Source organism: Populus nigra, chromosome 7, assembly GCF_951802175.1.
Source record: "Populus nigra chromosome 7, ddPopNigr1.1, whole genome shotgun sequence".
In the NCBI taxonomy this organism is placed as follows: Eukaryota; Viridiplantae; Streptophyta; class Magnoliopsida; order Malpighiales; family Salicaceae; genus Populus; species Populus nigra.
Genome location: NC_084858.1, coordinates 20,074,493 through 20,099,744, shown reverse-complemented (window position 1 = coordinate 20,099,744; position 25,252 = coordinate 20,074,493). Strand labels below are relative to the sequence as shown.

The 25,252-nt window shown below is 33.5% G+C and overlaps 1 protein-coding gene and 1 pseudogene across 8 annotated transcripts; both read right to left on the bottom strand.

Annotated features, from left to right (window-relative positions):
- Window positions 1-411: 411 nt before the first annotated feature.
- On the bottom strand, window positions 412-6,052 carry LOC133700152 (uncharacterized; annotated as a pseudogene).
- LOC133698296 (ABC transporter C family member 12-like) lies at window positions 5,611-25,252 on the bottom strand. 8 transcript variants are annotated; one of them, XM_062121173.1, is made up of 30 exons: window positions 25,094-25,251; window positions 24,631-24,769; window positions 22,657-23,032; window positions 22,295-22,473; window positions 21,763-21,822; window positions 21,519-21,558; window positions 20,586-20,742; window positions 20,267-20,381; window positions 20,106-20,186; window positions 19,445-19,469; window positions 19,010-19,066; window positions 18,546-18,611; window positions 17,094-17,168; window positions 16,819-16,926; window positions 15,586-15,720; window positions 14,085-14,191; window positions 13,896-13,989; window positions 13,001-13,168; window positions 12,213-12,353; window positions 11,747-11,947; window positions 11,472-11,570; window positions 11,231-11,383; window positions 10,507-10,886; window positions 9,756-9,936; window positions 9,201-9,524; window positions 7,950-8,706; window positions 7,577-7,698; window positions 7,020-7,265; window positions 6,382-6,793; window positions 5,611-6,174 (listed from the first exon to the last, which is right to left on the bottom strand). In XM_062121173.1, the coding sequence occupies exons 3-30, from the start codon at window positions 22,990-22,992 to the stop codon at window positions 6,083-6,085; spliced, it is 4,911 nt and encodes a 1,636-aa protein (XP_061977157.1). In that variant the 5' UTR covers window positions 22,993-23,032; window positions 24,631-24,769; window positions 25,094-25,251; the 3' UTR covers window positions 5,611-6,082. The 8 variants fall into 8 exon arrangements, with proteins under 8 accessions (XP_061977157.1, XP_061977154.1, XP_061977156.1 ...); XM_062121170.1 differs by having other exon boundaries at window positions 22,657-23,004; XM_062121172.1 differs by having other exon boundaries at window positions 13,073-13,168; window positions 22,657-23,004.

Below are 25,252 nucleotides of genomic sequence, written 5' to 3'. Positions count from 1 at the left end.
CATATATATTTTACGTTTTCTTTGTTTTTCTAATATATTTTTGAATAAAGGGTCATTTATCCAACCTTTCTTCTTCTAAATATCTTTATATATATAAAAAACTCAAATCCAAACTGATTTATTAATATAATATCTATTTTTAATGCATAAATTCAAAGAAAAAACCTTATTCGAATTTATTTTTCATTGAATTAATAACCTCTGTCATGATCTAATTTCGAAGAAGGAAAAGTCAAGCAAAACCCGAAAGGAGTTTATATATATATATATATATATATATATATATATATATATATATATATATATATATATATCATGGTGGACAATAACTATTACAGCAAAGAAAAATGTCCATCGTTATCATGTTGCAATTATATCTCACTTTAAAAGGTAAATAAAAAAAGAAGAAGAAATGGCACTACCGAACCAGATGCATTGCTCTGCCCAATTCGTTCATATCACTTTCACATTATAAATAATGTAATTGAATGTTTTCTTTTCTTATTTTATGCAAATAAGATTTTCCTGTGCAAGCGCAGGTCTTATGGCTAGTTTATCCTATCAGCAGACCTTTCAGTTGATTTCCATGGAGGTCAATGACACCACCGAAGCAACTTGCACTTTGGTGACCACTCTGTTGACCCTTCAGTGATGCCTGGGTTACAAAACGCAGTAACTTCACCCTCTTGTAATCACTTACCTCTTTGAAAGAACACTGTGCTTCACATCAGTCCAAAATCATCTCTTGAACGTAAACCTCTCTGCTCAATGAAAGTATTGGTTTCTATTGAATGGTGGGATGTACAATATTCAGGCCAGTGGTACTTGTCTATATTAATTACAGGAGTGTTGACATGAGATGTATAGGCATAAGGCCACCGAGGAGCGACTCAATGATCCTGGTGGAGGATTTCATTTTCAGATCGAGTAAAATCACCATCGGGGATGTTGGTGTCATCCTCTTCCATTGAAGCACAGGAGAAACTCCACACAGATGCACAGTTTTCGAAACCTGCATGAAACATACATAAAATTATTGATGGATAAACCTACGGCAACTATGAATACTGTATGCATCAATTAACTATTGTCGTAAACTATCTTTACGAACAAGTTTAACCTACAAGACCAACACCGCCCCTCCAATTTGATTATTTTCCTTGTTGGAAGCTTAACAGCGTGAGTTAAAACTTAAGAAGTCTAGGAACCCTCTTGTCATATTTCTAATGGAGAAAGCCAAAAACCTACATAGACTGCCTTCCAGAGTGCAGCAAATGCACATCAAACAAGACTGGCGGGAGGGATAATGATTAAAAGTTTGCCTAAATATATACTTTAAAGCATTAGGGTCACTGGAGTTACTAGTCAAGTGCAAATTCTCGTCACAATCATCAGGAATTTGAAATCTTCGGTGCCCTGATGAAGAGACCGCCATAGGAAGGAATAGGTGGAAAGAGATACCATTAACAGGGTCTGCATTGCACACAGAATGAAAAAAAATGATTAGATGTAGGAGAAGCTTTGCATATTTAAAAAGCAAAACACCAACCCCTTAAAAAGATATGGCATGTGAATACCTGTTGCAGCCTGAAATCCTGAAATCCACTGCCATTTTGTAGATCATAAGATAAAACACTTTTTTGTACACAACTTCAACAGCTTTCCGTACATCCCAGCACAAGATATAGGGGTCCTAAGAGGAATATGGAAATAATGTCTCAATTGCATAGACATTATAAACCAGAAGCACATATCAGATAAAGGATACGTGTGTTTTTCCATATTTGAAAGAGCCTCCTTCATGAGCATTGGTATAGCATAAAATCAACATAAGTTCATAGATAAATTGGAGATAAAAAGAGTAGCTTTGCTGTAGCTCATATTGGCAACACCGCAAGCAGAGACTAGAGTGAAGGAAAGATTGATGCAGGGATATGGTGCACATGGAAGGAGTGGGATTTTGTAATTACAAAGATACATATAGAAAGAAAGGAAGGAAATAACATATATCTAAGTTGGAATAAAAAGAATATATGCAGAACAACGTACCTTCCTGCCTCCAGTATAAAGATAGTTTCCATCCTTTGAGAATTGAACCTGAGTGAGAAAGAATTTTGCCTTTAATTCATTGACACCACAATCAAAGTTGAGGTGATAAAAATAAATCCTCACTTACATGTGTAATCCCACCTTCTTGGCCATATAAAATGTACAAGAGTTCCATACTGTCTTCCCTATAGATTGCATTTGTTTGGTTGTAAGAACCAGTAGCTAGCATTACGGTGTGAGTTGAAGAAAAGGCAACTGCAGATATTATACCTGTAGACAACAAACAAATCAAGGATAACATGCTTCATCATTTTACTGATTGTCAGTAACACATTTGAGCAGTCAACACGGAAATCTACCTGGTTGCCCTTCTTTATTTCCTTGAGTAGTTGAATACTGTGCAAAATCTCTACCAGGGCGATGTATATCAAAGATTCTGATAGATTTATTGTATCCAGCAAATATCCTACCAGACAAAGCAAGAATCATGTAAATTAATGTTGAACATAGTTAGATTCTGAACTGATTTGTACAAAACAGACAATGCCAACCTCATATCTTAGCCTAGTTGAACAACTGATAAACCTTTCAAAAAGAATATTCTCACTTAGTCCTTCTCACTTAGTCCCAGCTGGGTTAAATGCAAGAGAAATGACAGCAGTAATTTCATCCACAGCATCATAAGCACGATATGTGCAACGCAGCTGCAATTTCAGTATGCATAATTAGTGGTAATACAAACATAAACAAGAAATGGACCCAAAAATGAAAGAAAAAAAGGCTGTAACCACATCTTTCACATAAGCATGCACGGTAAATCAAAATTTCTGGTTCAATTACACCCAAAACAGGCAAAGAATCATCAAGCCCTCGCCTTTGTTCATACTACAAGGCATTTTTTCCATTTTTTTAATCTAGCGTCTAAATAACCATCCATCTCATCTGAGGAACTTAAATAAAACACACCCACACAATTAGATAAACCAGTACTAGGCCAGATGTAGCATCCCAAAGATGAATCGGATGGTCAAGAGTAGTAGTAGCAAATACACAACTAACAGGATCTGAAAAGCCAAGCAATACATCAAATTTCCATCTTTTTACATCACCAGCTTAAAAAAAATGCATAAATTAAAATAGCAACCCAACAAGATAATCCCATGGTTAGCACCTGAAGCAGTCGTATATGGATACCAACAGAAGTCATACACGGATTACCCTTCCTTCACAACAAGATTTGCATCATATGAATCTAGAATGAATAACAAAAAATATCTTAAATTCAATATAATATAGCAAAAGTTTTATTTTTAGTAACACCAATCATATAGAGAAAAAAAAAAGGTGGGCATTCGATATTTCCTTTAAAATATGATCGTTTTCTAAGTCTAAACTAAAGAACTCACCTTCATTAATAGGTAAACAACACACATCAGCATCACAGCCACTACCATTATCTGGTATTATAGACAACAAAGCACCAAATTACCATTAATAAGTGACAGAGAATCTCCCATCATAAATCATTAGCCTTAAGTTACTCAATCATATGATCTAAAAAACTTACATTGAGAACAAACGCAGGGTATTATCCTCAGAACTTGTTAAAAAACAGGACCCGTCTGGAGACCTTAAAGAAAAGAAGAAGAAGAAGAAAGAAACAGACTTTCAGACGCCCAATAGAGAAATACGAAAGGAGACATGTTAGGAAAACAAAGAAAAATGAAGAGATTGGCTGCTACCATTTTAATGCCTTCAAGGAAATTGTTGGAGTTTGAAGAAGTAGTCCGAAATTGTATAAGGAAATGGTGGGTTCTTTGTGGAGACAAATCATATCTAAATACAGGTCATATGTAGTCTTGTTGAATGGTTTCTGTGGGAGAAATGTGTTGCTGTTGCTGTTGCTGTTCCTGTTCTTGGTCTGGTTCTTCTCCCATGGTTTCTAGGGACCAAAGACAGAACTGAACCGGGGTTTAAGGGAGGTTTTTGAGTTCTGAGTAGTGAGTAGGGTCAGGGTGTCCTACACTTTTGGGGTCATTACCTGTAATGCTTGCTCTTTATTTTAAAGGGCACTATGAATTTACAAGAAACACCCAGAAAGTTTAAAGATTTTACGAGGAACATTCTGGCTGTTTGCTCTATCCAACTGATTTTTTTTTTAAATTTCATGTTTTTAATTAAGTTTTTTTAGATATTTTATATTGTTTTGATGTATTGAAATTAAAAATAAATTTAAAAAAATAAAAAAATATTTTATTAATAAAAATTTTTTAAACTTGAAATTTTCATAGATCCTTATTAATAATAATTAATTTTAATTTTAAAAAATAAAACTAGTGAGATTTAAAACTGCTTAATAAAAAAAAATCTAATACAATATTAGATATTGATAAAGCTTTTTAGAATTGAAATTTCTATAAACTCTTATTATCTTATAATATTAATTAATTTTAATTAAAAAATAAAAATAATAAAATTTAAAATTATTTCTTCAATCAAATTTTAATATCAAATTACAAAGTCATGTCAGCTTCAAATACCTTTCTACAATGTCGTTTTTGTAAAGAAAATCCACCATATATTTGCAAGCTCGTTAAAGTCATTTATGGTCTTAAACAGACATTGAGGGCTTGGTACCATGTGTTACGCTAATTTCTTTTTCTAATTGGCTTTATGAATTCTCATGCTAACAATCAAGCTTGTCTAATCATGTCACAACTCACAATAGACATGAGCAGCTTAATTTTTTTTTTTAGTTTAATGTGGGTGTCTGGGTTAACTTGTACGTATCTCGACTAATTTTACGGATCCTAAAATTAACAACTATATAAGTCTTCGACCTATCTTTTCATGCACTTTAAACTGGACTCACATTACTTACACATGCTTCTCTTCCATTAATGTTTTGGTCTCATGCTTTTGTTATAATACACATTATTGTTTCTTGCACTATATTTAGATAATATCACATAATTAAAACTTGTAACGTTTTATGATATTTTATGTTATTAATTAATTTTAATTATAAAAAAATAAAAACAATGAGATTTAAACTTATAATTACTTAATTAATAACTTTAATATTATATTAAATAATTATTTTAATTTAAAAATTTAAATTATTAGATGATGTCTTAAGATATAATTTATATTATTCTCTAATCTATAATATAAAATAAAATTATTTATCCTTTGTATTTTTATTTTTATTCAATACTAATATACTGGATAAAAAAACATGGCATTATCAATATGATTTCAGATGAATATGTTTATGTATATTATAAAAAAGTGATTGTTTAATAAGGAAATACCTAATTTTGCTTCTAAAACAAAAAGACTAAGAAAGAGGCTAATTAATTTGTACAGGTGGAAAGATTAATTAATCAAAACACTTTGTACAGCAGGAAACATTTATTAATCAATAATAAATTACTAAGTATAAAATCCCTTTACTAATTACAAACCTGGATAAGGTAATTGGATGGAATATAGTTCAAAAGAATTCATAGCATTAAAAAAAAAGACTTTATAGGGATTAAATAAGAAAATAAAATTAAGAAAAAGAACTTTTTTTTTATTCAACGGTAAAAATGATCACTCTAAATTCCAACCTCATTACAATTAAAATATGTGTTTATGCTACCAATTTTGGAATCAAGCAAGCAAACTTTAACAACTCACAAGACTTGAAAGAAAACTTGTATTCATTGATGAAAATTATGCATACAAACTGGAACTCTTTCTGCCTTGCCAATATCATGCAGTCGTCCGAAAACCCTAATACCAGCTTCGTTCCTCAAGTTCAGATCAATGCTAAATTCCCCTGATATGGGATTGACTGTGATAACTAATACAATATGGGGGGGTTTCAATTGTATATCAAAAGTTTATGTAGCAGAGGTTCTCTTTACTTTCAGCAGTCCCATCTGAAATTTGCTACTGGATGATCGCTCAAAATCGAGTTACCAGCTTTCTCTGTTGAGGTGCAGACTAGACTCATTTCTTAGAACACCGAATTTCACATTGTTCCCTAAATTTTCAAATCATCCCAATCAAGGGATTCGTTTTCATAATCATATTGTTGATGCCTACCGCGTGACAGCCTGCCCATTACAGCCAAACCTGAAACAAGCCGGCCATGTTGAATCAGAAAGTGTAGGCAAAACCACTATTACCTGATCGTCAAAATTCACTAAAAAAAAGAATAACCACGGTTGTTGTAATGAATCAACTTCTACCACAACTACAATGCTTGTGCACGCGTGCACGCATGCAAGTAATCAGTGAACATATGTTTAGTGTATGCACACAGGAAAATCTTGGCTGTACCTTCAATCATTCTGTAGAAAGCTGACCACCATCCATCTTGGGGAACTTGGCTCTGTTGCAGTGTATCACATATTGCTTCGTCATACTTCCCCACCAGGACATCCTGCAGCCTTATAACTGCATCTTTTGTTTTCCTGAGGATGTTGTCCTCGTCTCCAACATCCAACATTGGAAGACCATTCTCTGAAGAAGTGAGACTAACAACCAGGGCCAGTTGGGGAGCAGCAGCCAATCTTGAAGAGTCTATCCATCTATGATCATTCTTCCTTTTACTCAACTTATTCTCTTTACTTTCAAACACCAGGCTATACAAGTATTGAGCATTTGCTGGGCCTGTACTTTGAACCATCCTAGAGAATGCGCTTCCTTCGTTTGGTAGTAGCAGTTCCTCTGGGGTGCCATGTTCTAAGACCTGAAAGGTTGAAGATTCTAACATGAGTTAAACAAAGGATCACTACATGACATATTGGAATCATAAAAATTTGTGAATGAAGTTGGTTAGCATGAAAATTCTTGATGATCCCTGCTTCTTTCTTTTTTCACATTAATTTTTTCAGGATTGTGTTCAATAATCTCAGTTTTCCGAGCAAGAAGGAAACAGGGAACAACTTCCTTGCAAACATAATTTGAGAGCATACCTGACCAGCCTCAAGCACAAGAATTCTGTCGCAGTCAATAATGGTATTAAGTCTGTGAGCGATGACAAGCATTGTGCACGATCTGAATTCTTCTCGAATGGTTTTCTGGATAAGAGCATCGGTTCTAACATCAACAGAAGCAGTAGCTTCATCAAGAACAAGAATCTTAGATCTTCGCAGCAGCGCTCGTGCAAGACTTAGTAGTTGTCTCTGTCCAACACTAAAATTCTCCCCTCCCTCAAAAACCTTAGACACCAAAACAAATCAACTTTACAGTTTGCTTTACCTGATAATCAACTTAATGCTGTGCACATCTGAAAAAGATAAGTATTAAAAACATTTCTTTGACTTTAAATCAGCTTTAATGAAAATCGATGCCATAGTTTTTTAGTAGAATGTTTGCAGTGGAGAACTATTTCCACCCATATGTGTGCTTCATATTAGTTTTTGTCACACATTTTTTACAATGTTATTAAAAAATAAATAGCTAACACAGTTTGACTGATTAAGATTCACTGACAGAAGGTTGTTTGATAAAAGGTAATCTAAGTCCACACCTCAGCATCCAGACCAAAAGAATTATTTCTAATGGCATCCTTTAAATGTGCCCTCTCCAAAGCCTCCCATAGGTCAGCATCATTGTGTTCACTAAATGGATCGAGATTAAATCGCACAGTTCCTATAAGAAAACGAATGACAATTAGAATGAAACAAGTATTAAGATTAATCACCAATGTGGCTTCAGCTTGGCTATGGTTTCTCAATCAAATCTCAAGTATTCTTGGTTAGCAAGCTTTCAAGTGGAAAACAAAATCAAAACTGAGTAAGAGCATAAATCATCTCAACTCATCCAAGAGACAGTATCAGATGCCAACATAAGAAAAGAAGTTGAACTAGAAAAATCCAGTTTTCAGTTTCTCTTGACAGTACCTGAGAAGAGAACTGGTGATTGGGGTATGATACTGAGAATTTTCCGCAAATCTGCCAGTCCAAACTTAGCAACGTCACAACCATCAATGGTGATTTCTCCTCTTTCCAGTTCTACAATGCGGAACAGTGCATTTAGCATGCTAGATTTCCCTGCTCCTGTTCTTCCAACTATTCCTAGCTTTTCACTAGGAGAGACTTCAAAGGACAAATGATGTAAGACTGGAGGAAGCTCGGGTCTGTAACGCAGAACAACATCCCTGAATTTAATTAATCCTGATGAAGGCCAAGCAGGAGGAGGACGATTGGTCTCGACAATGGCAGGAGCTTCGGAGGGTAAATCCATGTATGTGCCAACACGCTCAACAGAGTTTAAGCTATTTTCAGCTCTACTAGCATGTCTTAGAACATTACTCAACAGACCAGTGATGTTCAAAGTATAACTAAGTAGTAGACCCATTACAGATGCAAATTCCACATGACTTTCTGTTCTTCCATTCCCCAAAACTGCAAATGTTGCTATCAACCAAATCATGATCCCTCCTAGTGTTACCAACCTTATGGTGAGCCAGTGATTTGAACTCATATTTACAAGAGTAAACCTGATATTATTGTCCATAGACTTCCCATTGATGATTGCCATCCAATCATATGCTTTATATGCACGAATACTTGACAAACCATTTAACGCTTCTCCAAATTGTGCATAAACTGGAGACCTGGTAATGGAATCCAGACGTTTCACTTCACGGGATGTGCTCTGTACAATACAGTACAAGAGCATAGTTATTAGAGCTTGTAGATACAATACTGACAAGATGAATTAACTACCACAAAAATGTCACTTCAACATTAATGGATATATATGGTTGCAGTAACAGTGACTGTGAGGAATTACAATGAAATATTTAAACAACAGGAAATGGGTTGAAGGGTATGGATTTCTTTTTCTTGCTGCAGATCTTTTAATTGAGCCTACATGAATTCTAACATGAAAAACTTGAGAATTTATGTAATTGCGATGGTCTAAGGTTAATCTAAATTTTAAAAGACATGCATGTTTGGCTTATTTAGGATCTGAGAGGCGTTATTTGACAAGATAACTCTTACATGTGAAACTGATAAAAACATCAATATATTGATACATGAAAGAAAACACCTCGTAGAGCATCCCAACCAAGATACTAAAGTTACATTCATTGCAAAAGGCATACCAGTTTCCAAACAACAACAACTAGGGATTTCTCATCATACCTGATAATATAGATAGGCTGAATAAAACAAGATCAGAAGTGGCATAACGGCCCACAATGATATTGTGCTCACAATGCCTATCAGCACAAAAGTTGAAAACAATTGCCAGGCTTGGTTTAGAAAATTGTTGGCAAAATTGGCAACGTTACGATCTATTTCACCTAGATCCTTCGCAAACCTATTGATTATTCTCCCAGATGGGTTAGTGTGGAAAAATAGCATGGGAGCTCGTAGGATAGAGTCTAGCATGGCATCATGAAGTCTTTTGGCTGCATGAAGACTTGAACTGATTAACCAATAAGAGTTCAATAGAGTCACAATCACCTGAACCAGAAATATGAAGTAAGACTCTAATGACCATAGCAATTACATAAATTCTAAAGTTTCTTCCTCACTGCTTCTCTTTTTTGTTTCAACATCTGTTATTCTATGTTAAAAAACAACTAAAAATGAAAGAAAGTAGAATGGATTAAGCTATTTCTTTCTTTTTCCTGCTAAAAGCTTACAAATATTGCGACTCTAAGATATTGATGCCAACCGTGGCTGTGAACAAACCTGACCAAATGATAGAATTGCATACACGAAAATGTAGTATCCTGGCTTATAACTCTCCAAAGTGCTTTGATTAGTCCAAACACTCAACCATGTACTTCTTGAAACTCGAAGAACTTCAGTTAATAAGTAGCACAAAAAGATTATTAAAACCACCCATATGCCTCCTAATGCATTGTTATACCTGCAAATGGACATAAAAAGGTCAAGTACAAGAGCAACAAAATTCTCTTCGAATGTTTCATGTTTATGACTAGCATAAATGCTATTGAAAAACTAGGAAATATTAAAGTATTCTCGTTACAGAATGGCCATTAGTTGAAAAAATGTTTCTACCACTGGTTTTAAGTGCTTGCTGGAGAGCTTAAAACTACAAAGACACTGTATAACAGGGGAACATCTACAGTAAGTAGTTGGTATCCAATGGGCATTAAATGGTTTTGCATCCGAAATTCGTGCATTTGAGAATCACTAGTCTTCAGGATATCCAGTGCTACCTTGGCCACAATTGTGGTACAACAGTTAAAGACTAGGAAATATGTTTTCAACTTTGACCCGGATTGAAGTTTTCTTAGTAGACCAAAGAGGTTTACCCATGAACTTGGTTTGCACGCTTTGCTTCTGTGAGCATCATATAAAAATCTGTTGAAAGTACTCAGAAAAGGGTCCCTATCCTAAGGCATTGTTCAGAAATTGCGCAAACAATCAAAGAAATAAAATATAGCAAGAATCTTAAATAAGCCCCCTAAATTACCTTATCAAAACATTCCAACTGACAACACCTGTTTCACGTTCTTCTTGCTTGATAAGTACAGATTTCCCTCCTTTCACTTTCATCTTGTAACCTGCTTTTTGTGGCAAATCATTTCCCCCATTAGCTGCTGGTTTTGAGCTTTTGCAGTCCAAATTTTCACTGTTCTTTTCTTCCACTAGCTCTTCCATTTTCCCTGCATTTTCCATCAGATTCTGGAACAGCTTCCCATTTTTAGAGAGTTCCTCAAAGGTTCCCTCCTCTTTAATCATACCTTCACTGAGAAGAATAATTTTATCCACTTGTGGAAGAAAATGTAGCTGGTTAGTGACAAGAACCCTGGTTTTTCCTTGCAACTCGTCCTTAATACAACTGTTGAAGACCTGTAAATTTGAGATGAGGCTAATATTTAGCTTAAACAGAAGCTTTTTAAGCTTACTTTTATAGCTTCGATGTGTGAAGCTAGCGATTGTCAAAGTCATGAAACACTAAAGTAATATGAAAAAGAACCAGAGAGAGATTCCCTCGAACTCATAACTTGGTCTTCAAGGAATAGCATCGTTGGAATAAAGTTATTGAATGTTCACTTTGTATAAAGAAAGCTTAATAATAAAGAGCTGCTCATCACCGTGAACCATATCAAGCTCGCTATAAGATATAGCACAAGGAGCACTAGTGATCAAATTAACTTTAATGTGAGCTTATAGTATTTAACATGACCCAGTACCTGTCGACCAACATGAGCATCTAAAGCACTTAAAGGGTCATCGAATATGTATACATCTGAATTGGAGTAGACAGCCCTAGCCATGGAAACTCTTTGCTTCTGCCCTCCACTAATATTGACTCCTCTTTCACCTATCTCAGTGAGGTCACGGCCCTGAATAAACAATTGTGAGGTAATCTTCTAAGAGATATTTCAAACAAAACAGAAGAATCAAGAGAGAGAAGAAAGGGATGCTCTTAACTGGAAGCAACTCGAGATCATGTTGTAATGCAGTTACATCAATAGCTTTCCAATAGTGTGAAGGTTCATATTCTGACCCAAATAATATGTTGTCACGCACCTGTAAGAACAGATTTTCAACGTCAAGAATGTGCACAACATTAATGGAAAGCCTGAGAAGATCCATGAAAGTTGGCTTTGAAGCACAGAAGCACTACAAAGATACAAAATAAATGATAATTATATATGTAAGAGACCAAAATTAATTAACAAAGAAGAAACTACGCTGTAACTCACAGTAGCATTGAAGATCCATGAAACTTGAGGAACATATGCAACAGTCCCTCTTATAAAAACACTTGCATCTTCCATAGGAGGCAGTTCTCCAAGCATTGCTGATATAAGAGATGTTTTTCCTTCTCCAGTCCCGCCAACAATTGCAACTAAGCTGCCAACTTGTATTTTTAAATTGATATCTGACAAAGTTGGCTTTTCTAGCTGGAAAAGGCATGAGATTCTAAGATTTCTTGAATAAGAAGCATGTCTGAGCGTTAAAATCAAGAAGTAGACCACAAGAAATAACGTGGTGTTTATTTACCACCACAGTTCCTAACAATGTTTCTAGTATAATTCCTAGTTTAACTATGTTTAGAATACAAAATTCCAATCAAGTGCAAATACAAAAATTTCAAATAAATATCAAATTCAACTTCCATCAAACCACAAGACCAATTTCTTAGATGCGTAAGATGTAGAAGTTAACCTTTGAATCCCATAAAAAGTTCCCATTTTCAATTGAGATAGCTGGAATTCCAAGTTTAAGAGGCAGATTTGGTGCTAAAATTCTCTCTTCAGCTAAAAACAGTTCCTCCAAGCGTTGCAATGATATATTTGCATTTACAACCTACAGAACAAGTTACAGTTAGACACCTAAGAAAGAATACAGCCAATATGAGTAATCATACAGCACGCAAGGTAAGCTAATTAGCTCTTGACTAAATAACATGAATTTTGTTGTAAGCACATAATACAGCCACAGATTCATTGAAGAACATGATAATTTTGTCTTGAGATAGAATTATCCAAGAAAATAAAGCTAGTAATTTTTTCATTCAAAAAAGTTCTTTATATCTCTCCAGCTAAGTTTTGGCATAATTATAAATTTTGGTATGAACATTTTATTTTGGGATTTTGTGGGTAGAAAAGTATTTTGTAGGATTTTTTGATAGAAGACTGATTTACAAGGGTTTTTAGTAACAATCCTCGCATGTTTAAAAAAACAAGAGGTTTTAAATAAAGGATCAAATTCATGCTTTTTAGGAAAAACTTGTACTTCAGATTATTAATCTTTTTTTCAAAACAGCCAACCGCACTAGCAAACACAAATCTGGTATGTGACATGAAACATGAAGAATTATGACAAGAATGCAAGGACTTGTATTTTTTTTTTTAGGAGGGCGGGCTCAGTTTGCATCAAAGGCAATGCTGACATCATCACCAAAACTTGTATATTATGAAGTATAATTAGTGAAATAGAAAAAATAACAGAACCTGGCTTAGTAAGTTAGGAAGCATGTTTAGAGGAGATCTTAAGACTTGAAACAGAGAGAGTGATGTAAATGCCTTTGCAGGTGTCAAATCTCCGCCAAGCAAGGTGAACGTGCCAAATGAAACCAGTGTCACAATAACTGGGATGATGTTCAGTATAAAACTATTGAACTGCAATAGAAGGGAAATAGTCAGTCAATGCACATGTAAGGTTCCCGTACATTTAACACCAGCAGCACAGAAAGATTGCAGTGCTCTGGTTAGTATTGCATTTGCATATAGAGGATCAAGAACACTTATGCCACAAAATAAGTGATAAATCATGCCCTTTCAAATGATTAGTTACAGTGCCTCCATGATCATTATAATTCTACCAAATAGGATTAACTGATATGCTTATGTACACATTAGAGGAGCAAATCATTATAATTATACCAGATTAGATTAAATGATTATCATATTTACAAAATAAAGCAAAAAAAATGATAAAATACATGTCAGAAGCATTGTCTAGAGATAGATTTGAACATTATATATATAGATACTTGTTCTCTATCGGAATGTAGTTGCATACTCAATCAATAAGTCAAAATTTAAGTGCACAAGCTTCTCTCTCTCTCTCTCTTTATTTTTATTTTGACTGAGGTGCACATACTTATCATAACACATAGGTATACATGACTCCATAGGTGGTGGGATGTAGGATATGATAGAAATTTTGGCAACTGTTTCTTCTCAGGACAAATCATACTTCATAGTTAGATCACATTTACAATTTTCTAGATTTCACTATGAATATAATTTTAAATGGAATCATTGAAGCATCGTGCTTTTTGCACATTCTTGGAAGAGAAGGAGCAACAAAATAACTCAACAAGATATATAGTATGTTCCGTACAGCAGATAGTAATTGTGCACTGCGAAACCATGACAACTCATCATCCCGCACACTTTGAATTCTGGATTGAAAGCTCTTCTCCCATGCATAACATCTGAAATATTTCATTATAGAGTCAAAACAATCATTTGAAATGGCACGAGACTGAAAATATAAGAGCAATTCTTCTTAATTAAACTTAAACCATACTTAACAGCATCCATGGCAGCCAAGATTTCATTCATGAGGCTGACTCTTTTGTCTGTCCTATGCAATCCTTCCTTAGTTAGCTTTCTCATCTTGCTCATCAAAATTGTCTATCACACAAAAAGATTAAAAGGAATGAAAATCAATGTGGATGAAATGAAAATGGGTCACTTAACTAAATTAAATGCACAATTCTATCAAACTACAGAAGTAATGATACTTTTAAAATCTAATGACTTGATACAACAACTATGAGCATATAATACACAATTTACCTATGGATTTCAACTAAATTTTGTAACTTGTGCTAGAGTTAGAAAAGGTAACTTCTGATTCCTTGTTTTGACTCAAAATATCTTTTCAGTCACAAAAAGACAGCAATTTTAAGTGATACGCATTGTAATATTACCAAACATATTAGTAACTTACAAAATTTACGTGTGGACTTGTTTTACAATGGATAAATTATAGTAACCTCGCACCTTGCAAATTGCAAGTCAATCTTTAAGTCTATAGCTGTAGGGAGTAACACCACAGGCTGACAGATAGATTTGTAGGTTGATAGTTTGGTTACTCGGTTCTACTTTGTAAACTAATAGTGTCTGTAAGCTCTTCAACAATCTTCTAGTATTGAATTCCTGCATGAACATCATGTCTGAAGGAAGAGTCCAGGTTTGTGAACAAAATTTCTCACCAATGAAAGTAAGTGCCCTTTTTAGTCTTGTGTGTTATTAAAGTTGCAATCTCACTTTTTTTACTTATATGTTGCTTGATTCCAAAATTAGTAGCATGAGCATATTATTTATTGCCATAAAGTCTAGAGAGTATAGTCCTCAGTTTAGAGATCATCTTTATTACACACACACACATAACACAAAAAAATCATGTTAGGGGTACAAAAATGGTATAATTGAGCCTTCAGTTTTATGAGGTGTTCGATATCACACCATTGTTGTTTATTTTTAAGAGTTGATGTGGCACAATTATATCACCATGGTTCAACCAGCCTGGGTCAGGTGATTATGAAGGTTTTTGGGTGATTTGATCAAATCGCTACTGGCAGGTCTAGTTTAGTTCTAATAACACCAGTACACCCAACAAACCAACAAGTCATTCAAGAATATTCTAGTGTGCCTACGTAACTTGGAAGCTAAGCCATCTATTCACACCTTAAATAGACCTTGCTATATGAGGAGACCTTAATGCACACAAAAAAGCTACTCTATAAGTTATGAGCACATCAATTAACATTTTAGAGTGCTTGAAAATTTTATTTTTATTGATATTAAATAAATTATGATTGATCTGAATGACATGAAAATATCAATACAGTTGACCCCAACTAGTTTGAGATTGAGGGACACTTGTTTGTTGTGTCAATATTAAAACAATATAAAGAAATATCACACAAATTGAATATTATAAAACTAATTAACTAAGACAACCAAATGTTGATTCTAAGAATCAAAACACTAAATTTAGTGAAAGGAAGAATACTTCTTACTTGTGTGGGGACCATAAGAACAAGCATTAGCGAGCCAAAAAGTGAAGCAACACCTAATTGTTGGTAAAGAAGAACCATGGAAATGGTGATACGAAATGGAGCAGACCACAATCCATGAAGTTGTTGGCATATTTGCTACAGAATACAATGGCAGTGCATTTTAGACCTTACTAAACAATGGGAAAAGAAGAATATTGGAGAGGAAAGGTAAAAATAAAAATAGGATAAATGGCTTAATGTGTCCATGTATAATTAAAAAGGTCTCCAATATTATCTCTTTTATCCTTGTATAGTACTCACATTCTTTAATATGTTCCATCAAATTTTGCCATCTAAATTGATAAAAGTGTATTTTTTTTGGTTTCAAAATTACCCTTAAGCAATACAAAGATGTACTATAAATAATTGAGAATGTAGGGACATGTTGGAGATTTCTCCAACTATTGTAAAATTAATTTTTTAATTAGCGAATTGATTCATTAATTTTAGGGGGAGAAAAAGATAAAGGGATGTTAGAGAGTCATGTAATTTAAAACAACTCAAAACATGGTAATTGTTTTTTTTTATAGAATAATTATAGTAGTTATTGATTATTATATTAAATGTCCAACTATAACAAAATTCTTATATTCCTTTTAAAAATTAATTATTTCATAATTCAAAACCTAAAAAACAATGGTCGTCTCACTCTTCCCTTGGAAATTCATTGTTACATATAACTCCCAAATCCAAGATTCAAGAACAAGCCAATCACACATAGGAAGGACAAAAATGTTGGCCACCTCCCTCCTCCCTAAGTTTTTTAAAAGGAAAAAATTAAGTTTTTTTTAACAAACTTCATTTTAAAAAAATTAAGAAATCAAAATATTTATAATGTTTTAGAAATTAAGAATTAGTTTTTAGGAAAAACTACAGTTCTTGAAAAAGTATTAAGAAATAAAAGAAATTATGAAAATTGCTCGAACATTAAAAAATCTCACAATAAAACAATTAAAAAAAAAAGTAAGGACATGATGAAGACTTCCCAATTATGCAAGGACAGGGTCATTTGGATAGGATATCAATAAGTATTTATGATATCCAAAAATTCTTATATTGCCACTATAATTTCTCTTCAAAGTCATATAATGTATAATGTTCCAAGTACACAATCACTCTAATGAATAATTAATTCTCTTTTCCCATGACATGAGTTACTAAATGCATATTAATAGTTCTTCATAAAAAGCATACCTGAAGTGCATTGGCATCTGTTGTGATCATATTTGTTATCTTACCTGATGGAAAGTTCTTTCGACTCTCATGAGTTAGTTTCAAGGATTTGCGAAATATAGCAGCCACCTGCAATTGGAAAAGGCTACTGTAAAAATAGCTAACTCATTTAGAAACAACAAAGCAAGAATTTGGATTTGGCAAACAACCAAAATTCCAAAGAAAAATGATGGTGAAGGATATATTTAAAAAACAAGTTCACATACATCTAAATATTGATAAGAAAAAAGTTTTACCAGAGTTGACCGCAGCTGAAAACCAACACGCATAACATTCTGGAAAAACTGAGATTCACAAAGCGCACCAAACAACTGAACCATGTAAATCAACCAATTAATCCAAAAACTACATTCCATTGGCAAATATCCATAGCATAATAAAATTAGCCAACCAAGAAGAAACACGGTTAGGAAAATAATGGGAGTGGCTAGCCACATAGTGTAGCAACATTTAGATACATGAAGAATTGCTTGATTTTATTTGTCACGCCATTAAACATAGTCCAGCCATACCATGTATCACTTAAACCAGTAACTCTTTCCATTGTGCAAGCAAGATTGGTTGCTAACATGGAAATCTTGGCTTGTTTAAACCCTTATATTGGGAATGAGGGAGAGAGAGGGGTACCATAAAAATCAGAACTTTGAAAGTTATCAAAGGTATCTCAATTACATTATGAATCCTGTTTTCATACTTCATTTATATTATTCTGATTTTGTGACTTCTTGTTTTACATAAGCTTCCCTTAATCAAATGTGGATTTACCATCAGAAAGAAGTTCTGTCATGGTCAATGAAGTCCTGTATCTTGATATCAATAATTAAATGTGATATCAAAGAACTTTAAATATTAATGATGACATTGAGATTGATAATAATACAGAAAAAGAAGAATATAACAATACATTACAGTGGCTAGTTATACTATGTTACAAGGAAAATTATGAGTGGCTAAGACTTCTTAAGTTTTCGAACTCGATGAACAAGTAAACATTACCCTGATGATCATGTGAGCAAGTGATGCTCGGCTACCAAAGGAGAAAAGATTGAAATAAAGAAAAAAAAATTATGTAAATTAAGGAAAATTGATCAAGAAAACAATTGAAAAAACAACGATAAAGCTAGAATAAATATGTTTAATGTTTTAAGCGACAATTCATATGATTTATTTGATTGATTGGTGACAGTTTTGCTGCAAAAACAGCTACACTTCATATTTATATACTCACAATCGTGTAACAAACACTCTATAGAAGGAATACAAATCCTCCAAAACTATTGATTTTTAAATTGATAACTTTCACAATCAGTAGTTAGCTTCACTATCAACAATCCAAAATACAAGTGTAACCTGCAGCTGAACATTTTGCAAGTACTAAAGGCTTCTCAATTATTATTAACAGCAGTTAAATGCTTAAAACACTGTTCCATCAACTAGAAAATCCCCAAATAAAACGTAACCAAATATGTGCAATTAAATGATGAAATATGTAAACTGAGTTGCTTGAATGTTAACACATACAATGGAATATATTATGTACGCCATAAGATCAAGCTAAGGAAATAAAACAGATAATATCATACAAACAGTGAAATTAAACAGATAAAGGTAGAGAGAAATGTTTATACGTATTCAATTTGTTTCTGATAAAAATGAAATTGAAAGAATAGATGAGTTCGAAGTCATACCACCCCAAGGAAAATTATGAAGGCATAGATATAACCAATCCAAGCTGGATCACCTCGTTGCATTGACTGCATGTAGTAGAACAATTGCAAATTTGGCAGCATAAGCACGAAGTGTAAGAGATTTGAATTGTGCTCCATATCAAATTTGAGTTAATCAATTGAACTATTTCTATCATAGGAAAAATGCTATTCAATAGAGCAATTATTGAAGCATAGAAAAAATAACCCTTCGACTAAATATTGAGAGACATTTGGTGTAATCAAGGAAGTACATAACGAATTAGCTAATCCCATTTGACTATTATTTACAAGCACATAAAAAGAATATAGATAATTATTAGCATTATCAAAATCCTTCTGTATGAAATCTAAATAAATTCTTACCAAACATGAAACTCTAGCTAACAGCAAAAAGGATGTCACGCATTATATAAAACAAAGGCATTAACAATAAAGAAATAGACCTGCAAGAGGTGGCTCAATACAATAGGTCCCACAAATTGAGAAAGATCATTGCCAATCTACAAGTAAAAATAAAAAGGTATAAGCTCCACATGACTTGTGACATTAGTAGAGAGTTCCTAAAGTCCACTTTGTTAGGTTTTAGCCTAGAACATTAGTTTGGATTGAAATTGTTACAATAGTAGAGAGAAATTATTGCACGGTCCATAACTGATAAAGGTTGAAACTGAGAGTATTCCCTACAATTTAAGACTTGAGGCCACAATTTTGATATATATTATGAGTCAAGAGCAATAATATCCCAACATGCAATAGGAAAATAAAACTAAAAAGCTCAAGCTTCCAGGTTAACCAAATTCAAACTATAACATAGAAAAAGTAAGATTGATAATTTATTGAGAAATTAAACAAGTTAAAGCAATCCTAGGAACATGTACCTTAAAAAATCCTCCCAACCAAAACCTACAGAAAATGATGATAAAAAACGAATAAAATGTTATTAATATATATTGGTAATAGCAAAAGAAAATCTTTACTACAATAAGCTAAATAGTAGAAACATCTAAAGTATTGTAAGTAATTTTACAACACTCCGGATATATTTTTCTGATTTGAACCCCTACACTGTAGGATGTTTTCATTTGTATTTCTTCTCTTAGATTTATACATTTTGGTTTTTAAATACCATGTGCAGGCCATCTGTTTTTCTCATAAATCATCAAGAAAATCATAAGAATTTTAAGGGTTGATTTCTTGATGATAATTTGATCATAATGTTGTCGAAGGCTGATTTCTTGATGATTTTTTTATCATTTTCATCTATGATTTTGGAAAATTTTATAGGAAAACAACTGGAACTCAGATTCTAAGTGATGGATAAATGGACATAATCTAACATGTAGGGTCTAAATCAAAACACCTTATAATTTAAGAGTTGAAATGAGGGAAAACAATTGTTCAAGGGTCTCAATCAAACAAAAAACATATAATTCAGGAGGTTTTACGAAGGATAAAGCCACCATTTGGTATGTTTAAAGTCCAATAAGTATCAAAATGAAAGGGAATGAAACAACATGAGACTTGCAATTCAACCAATACCTTCCACCAAGACTATTGTTTAGTGCTCTTAAGAGACGTGGTTGTGGCCTTTTAGATTCTTCAACCCAACAAGTCTGGAACCTGCAATAGCTGAAAACATTTACGAAAAAAGGGATACAAGGTTTCCCTTAAACTATGAAAGAGAAGAACGTGGTGCATACTTTTTTATCAATGTCTCAGTCTGATCCCACGTGTCTAACATCCAAACATCCTTTTCAGTAATAGGTCTTTTATGGCCTTGCTTCATGAGTGGAGTCAACCATCCAAAAAATATTCCTTGCAGAGGGAAATGAATTAATACATCTATAAGCATTTAAAAAATTAATGACTAACCAGCTTAGCTATCACTGAAACCACACTTTTGATCTCTAGCCAACATGCAGTTCATTACTTTTTCTATCTTAAGCAACCGCTTGAGAAATAGAAGCAAGAATTTTGAGATCTCTTGGCATTGAGAACAGTGAATAATGAACTACTTACTAGAAAATAAGTTGGCGTGCCTCTCAGGACATATTTGCTCTCTTCCAGGAAGTGCTTCATATTCACAATTATCAAGAGACTCAGATTCCATCATAACATAATCTGGACAAGGATCCAAATTGGGAATATAAACAAGTAGAAGAATTCCAAGCAAAACCTGCAACAAAAGTAGCCACACGGCAAAGTATGACTGAGGTGTTTGTCATTTTTGGGAATGATTAAGAATTTGGTCAAGCTAATGAAACAAAATTGAACTTCTATGCCAAGAATTAGTGTTGATGTCATCGGTGTATTCGAAACAACTCAATCGTTTTGGTATCAATCTGTAACATCCAAGATATTGTGGTGGCCTGTGGAAAAAAAGTGAATTCAATCAAGGCTTAAGAACCTGCCAGGCAGTTCGAGAAAGAAATTGTATCTATTGGCTGTTTAGTATCAGGATAAGCCTAGAGGTTCCAACAGGCTCCATCCTATGATCTAAAGATGCCAATATCCATGGCATTGTCCACTCCCCACCTTTACCAACTTAAGAAAATCCCAACAAAGATATGTTAATGAGTATCAAAACATCCAAAACAAAGCAGCTTTCATGTCATTCTCACAAAACTTTAAAAATTATCCCTGGAATGTTGTTGTTAGGTGCTTAATTTAAAAATGTTGTTGATTTGGTTTATAAGGCCAAGCCAGGCTAGGCTCAAGTTGTAATGTCTTCCAAGGCCATGGCAAGTGACTTCAGTTTTGATAGACTGAAGCAGAGTCAAAATTTGTACAAAAACAGCTAGAGATATCCACCTTAGCATAAGCATTTACCAGCCCTGATTGAAGACCATTGAATGGATGATAGGTCAAAGTAGCATGAAGAAAGATGAGAAAATTAGAAGAGCTGATATACCCTATAATCTTTATATTATAGAGAAATAGAAGGCCACAAACCTGGCAGAAAACCGTGCTGATATACATATACAATGTAAATCTGCATTCGCAAAAGAACTGTAGTTTAGTGTTGCCTCCAACATAAATTGAGAGAATATGAACAGCAGAAAATAATACCGTTAATCCTGAAAGCATCCTTAACTAGAATAACCATGAAATCTATAGTAGTCATGCCCATCCAACCTCATTGCAAATTGCATTTATGCGATAAACTTGCTTCTTGAGGCTTGTACAGCAGGATTACCTATTCTCACCAACAAATAGTTTATTTCTGCAAATGTTTGCACATTGTCTTGACTTACACCTGGATTGGATTGTATCAGAGTCCACTAACAGATTGTTCATTGGAATTAAAAATTCAGGAATTTAATCCCCACCGCACCCTTCCCTCTCTTTATAAATCAGATGGCAGGACACTACTCCTGTTAAAAAATTCAGCTTCTAAAATTTTCCTTTTCTTATTCTCAATTGTGAAGAGTTTGGCAGAAGCCCGGATTGTAATTATGGTCAACATTACTATCTTTCTATTTTATTTCCCCTGAAGGCTACTATATAATTTAGTATCACTCATTTTATCAACCAAGTAATTATAATAATGTTCTCCAGCCAATAGTACAACATTGCTATCTTTTTATTTGATGGGGCTGTTGCAAAGGAAAAAAAAAGAAAAAAACCTTGCTCACATTAAATGGCACTCCAACCTGATGGAAAAATACACGAAAAATAGAACTTGGTTGAGTTAATTTATTAAGTCAGGAAATGGAGGAATGACTAACCTACTGTAGTAATCACTCACTGACAGTATGAGATTGAGCATTGCCGCTTCCCCTACCAACACATAAATGACTCCGAACCGCACATACCATCGAAACTGTCGAATGTATATTTTTGTTTCCAAACCAATCATGATAAGAGTGGAGCACCAGGCAAGGGCCTCAACAATCAAGGAGACCAGCTGCAAAGGACAGAAAATCCACTAAGAAGCCAGTAAAATGATTATCAGAAGAACAAGTTAATACAGATTTTTTTGAAAAAGAAAAGAAAAGAAAGACAGGCAGCAAATGCTGATTTAGAAATATGGTTTATCTATGACAGAAACATTAGAAGTCTAAATTAACGAGAAATTAAGTTCATGTACCTCGAAGGGAGAAAGGGAAGTCTGGCCATCCAGATTGAAGATTGAGACATTCATAAACAACCTTAATAAAGGCTGAACTGTGCAGTAAGCAGCCAAAAAACCCAGCATGTAATTATAGTAATTTGTCCTGAGACAGTATTTTTGAACTTTGGTATTGTTGTCAATAATCAACCATATTCGATACAAGCACAGACCAAGAAGAACCAGATGAGAAATGCAAATGACTAGGGAGTCAATGGCACAGGGAGTGTAAGCACCAAATGCATTATCCACTTCTTTTGCCCAAACCCCATTTGCCATAGGTCGACAATACCAAACCAATGCCTCCAAACCCATCTTCCCACCTCCCTACACAAACCAAAACTGCTTGCTTTACCTACAGTTGATCAAACAGAGAGAGGAAAACAGAAGAAAAACATTACAAAATGAGTAACAGAGAACACATCGCTAAGAAGAACAGTAAGTACAAATAGTACTCAAAGAAATCTCAAACATAAACAAGTTTCAATGATAGAATGGTCAACTTGCTTGTTCTGACACTCCTACTATAAACAAGTTTCAATGATATAATGGTCAACTTGCTTGTTCTGACACTCCTACTGCTCCTTTGCAGAACGAATGATATCTGAGCGTGTTGATTAACATCAGAGACATAAACCAGAGCTAGGAGTGTGGCTTTTTCATTTTCAGGATAGTCGTTTATTTGCTTAATTTAGTAAGGAGTATATATTATTATTATTATTATTTGGATAAGGTTTATAATATATAGTAATATTCATGGAAATACAAACGACAAATGGAAATCGTAATTCAAGGGGTTAGGTTTTAAATTTAATTTTTAATGATTATAAGTTTGAGTGCTGATTTATATAGTCATTACTTTTTTAAAAGGTAAAATTAATCATGCTATATACAACTTGTCTGAACTCTGAACATCCAAGTTAAAAAAAAAAAAAAATCCATGATAGCAAGCGTCACGGCTTACGTGACTGGCACACCCCTCTTACTCTTATTCTTATTTACGAACGAGTGAGTGAGTAGCAGGCATCTATACAACTAATTTCCAAAGCTGGTGTTGCATTTGGAAGCATATACTTTTACATTAATGAAGTCAGTGATTGTTGTCTTATAATTGTAAATTAAAATGCCACCTATGGCGGGGAGGGGATTTTGTAAGCCTCGGATAATTTATTTCCACCCTTATTTTGTCTCTTCTGTTGCTTGATCCTGGGGATATGTTTGAAAGTTTGGTTAAAAGTAAATTACTTTTCAAAATAACATATTTTCCAAAAGCATACTTAGTTACTTTGCTTACATCTTTGCTTACATCTCTATTCTTATCCAATAATCTGAGATTTTGAGTATATATTGTTTTATATTGTTTTTATTGTTTTGATACGATGGTGTTAAAAATAATTTTAAAAAATAAAAAAAAATATTATTTTAATATATATTTAAATTAAAAAATATTTATCATAATTTTTAACAAGCTCTTATTAACCCATAACAAAAGGACTCGCCATTCAAAAGCGACCTTCAAAATCTATTGCAATTTCATAAAGTATCAGAATTAAACTGTGAAGAACACTTCGAGAACTGATTTAAAATTTATTTAGAAGTATGATAGTAATTATAGTTTAAATTATTTTTTGCTAAAAAATATATAAAAATAATATTTTTTTAATTTTGTTTTAATTGCGATGTGACGTGATTATACTTTTAAAAAAATTATTTTTTATATTTTTTAATTATTTTAATATGTTAATATTAAAAATAAATTTTAAAAAATAAAAAAATATATTATTTTAATATATTTTAAAATAAAAAGTAACTTAAAGAACAACTACAATCAACCTATTAGAACTTTTATCAAACACATTAAAGGCACACAATTTCTTATAGCGACACAACAACAACGAAGAAAAAATCATTGAAAGAGAAAAACCCCAGTTTAAAACAAGATTAAAAACTCACCTCCGAGATCAGGAGGATACCCATGGTAAACGTAGCATGTATCTTTTTGCTAGCCAGAGCCAAACAGAAGCGATCAACATTCAACACAAAGAATTCCCCCATGAACTTAGCCATCTGCAGACTCGACATGCCACTTTGCCTTTGGGCAACAAATTCATGAAGAAGAAGAAGATATTTAAGAAAAACGAACAAAGAGTAGTTTAATCATGTTAAGGCTTCACCTTAACAAAGCTAAAGAGCTTAAAAATCGAGGAGAGAATTAGAAGAAGAAAAGAAATCGAGGGAGAAAAATTAACAATTAACAACTCTGACCAGCTAACCACCGTAACTAGCTGACTTTCATCACACGCCCTTTTTTATATTTACACTTGCGAAATAATTTATTTTTTCAAGAGAAAAATTTCATCTTTTTTCCTGCATCATCAGAATACAAAACGAGGAGGTGAAAGAGAGAAGTAGTAACCTGCCGTAGTCGTCCAATGCATGAGCGGGCGTCCGTTTGAATGAACTCTTGATCGATCACAATAATTGGAATGTACGCGATCTTTGGCCAAAAACACTTAACTTATACCACACATTTATTTTCTTTAAAAAAAAATATTTTCAATCATTTTATTATATA